General features: G+C 42.2%; 1 protein-coding gene across 1 annotated transcript; it reads left to right on the forward strand.

The window, feature by feature from the left end:
- The first annotated feature begins 327 nt into the window (after window positions 1-327).
- LOC137935148 (heavy metal-associated isoprenylated plant protein 30-like) lies at window positions 328-1,478 on the forward strand. The gene is made up of 3 exons (XM_068779817.1): window positions 328-505; window positions 950-1,025; window positions 1,122-1,478. Exons 1-3 carry the CDS (start codon window positions 356-358, stop codon window positions 1,439-1,441), a joined length of 546 nt encoding a protein of 181 aa, XP_068635918.1. The 5' UTR covers window positions 328-355; the 3' UTR covers window positions 1,442-1,478.
- Window positions 1,479-1,790: the final 312 nt, after the last annotated feature.

A 1,790-nucleotide genomic window follows, 5' to 3' on the forward strand; every position in this document is an offset into this window, starting at 1 on the left:
TGTGTTTTTCAAAGATATGGCAAAAAGGAGATTTTTAGAATATTTTTTCCCCTGCACTTTGCATCCAAAGCTCTTCTTTTCCATGTAACATAATTGATATTCTGATTGTAAGTGTCAGCCATCTTATCGTGACCCACATTTCAAGCGTTAAAATGGGGATGTAGATACCATTCTTTAAACAGGGATTTTGAGTTGTGTTTAGGGAGAGATGAGAAGAGAAGTAACTAAAACTAAATGGAACGTGGAATAAAATATTACAAAGAGATCACACATGCTCTTAAGGAAGCGATGCCTTGGGGAATATCTGGTAGCGTCTGTGTTCATCTTCTCCCTCTAGTGTTACCGCTTTTATATAATGAGAGCTCCCGCGTCCATAACAACAGCTACAGGGAGAACATTGGACTCCTTTCTTGACTCAATCTACAACTACTCTTTATTTCGCTATCGAAGGCACAACCACAATAACAACAACAACATGCCTAGAGGACGCCCACTTGCCTTACAGGTTTGTTACAAGTTTTTTTTGTTTTTGTTCCGCTGAGGTATCTTGTTTAGTTTCAGGAACTCGCCTCTGTTTTAATCTCAAATGGAAGTAGACAAGTAAAAAGAGAGAAAGAAAGAGAGAGAAGCATGAGCTTCATGCCTGCTCTGGGTTTTGATTTCCTTCTAATTTCAAATAGAAGGAGACAAGTAAAAAGAGAGAAAGAGAGAGAGAGAAGCATGAGCTTCATGCCTGCTATGGGTTTTGATTTCCTTCCTATATATGATATCTGTTTTCATTACCAGCTCTAGAAGGATTACCCGACGAAGCACATGTTTTTCAAGCAAAACTATAACAATACTCACTTCCGTTTCAAGATAAATCGCTTCCATAAGAAAAAAACAGAAAAAAAAACCAATATCTTCCTAACGCAAAAAATTATATTGATGTTGTTGTGGTTGTTTCCAGACAGTCGACCTGAAGGTGAGGATGTGCTGTACGGGCTGCGAACGGGTCGTTCGGAACGCCATTCTCAAGCTGAGAGGTTTGTAGTATTAATTTTTTCATCATTTACTAAGGGTGCAATACAAATTTGTCAGGCCGGTAACCAAAGGGAGGATAAATATATTAAACATGGCAGGAGTTGATTCAGTGGAAATAAACCTGGAGCTGGAGAAAGTAACAGTAACAGGGTACGTGGACCGGAACAAGGTGCTGAAGGCGGTGCGGCGGAGCGGCAAGAAAGCCGAGTTCTGGCCAAACCCCGACATCCCACTCTACTTCACATCCAACTCCGACTACTTCAAGGACACAACGACGGAGTACAAGGAGAGCTACAACTACTGGAGGCACGGGTACAACGGCGACCGCCACGGGATCGTTCCGGTGACTCACAGGGGAGACGACAAGGTGAGCAACATGTTTAATGATGATAACGTGAACGCGTGCTGCGTCATGTAAGTTGAAGTTGGATCTTGGAGGAAGCAGTAGCGTGTCTAGGAGGGTGTGAAGGGGAGGGGTGGGGAGGGACGATGCTCCTGCTTTCTATGTTTAATAATTAGGTTTAGTTTCGAAAGCTGCGTCGCTGCTCTGTAAGCAAAATCTGGTCACTGTGTATGGTTTGTTAATTAGTCTAATTTAGCTAGTAAAAATATGCTTGAGCACCTTCATTTGTTCTCCCAGAATGGATCTGGTCGCCAGGGATCTTTCAGAGGAAGAGCGAGAAGATTCAATAACGTATATGTTCCACTAGTGTCGAACTCAATATCTCAGGTATAATGTTCACCAAATCCATGGGTTTGAATACCGT

This window comes from Aristolochia californica, unplaced genomic scaffold (genome assembly GCF_029961685.1).
Source record: "Aristolochia californica isolate CCGP_79_NKW_82.1479 unplaced genomic scaffold, dmAriCali1.0.hap1 SCAF_6, whole genome shotgun sequence".
In the NCBI taxonomy this organism is placed as follows: domain Eukaryota; kingdom Viridiplantae; phylum Streptophyta; class Magnoliopsida; order Piperales; family Aristolochiaceae; genus Aristolochia; species Aristolochia californica.

Coding starts and splice junctions, on each gene's coding strand:
- LOC137935148 (XM_068779817.1), top strand. CDS start 356: ATGAGAGCTCCCGCGTCCATAACAACAGCTACAGGGAGAACATTGGAC. Junction 506..949: donor GACGCCCACTTGCCTTACAG/GTTTGTTACAAG, acceptor GGTTGTTTCCAG/ACAGTCGACCTGAAGGTGAG. Junction 1,026..1,121: donor CGCCATTCTCAAGCTGAGAG/GTTTGTAGTATT, acceptor TAAACATGGCAG/GAGTTGATTCAGTGGAAATA.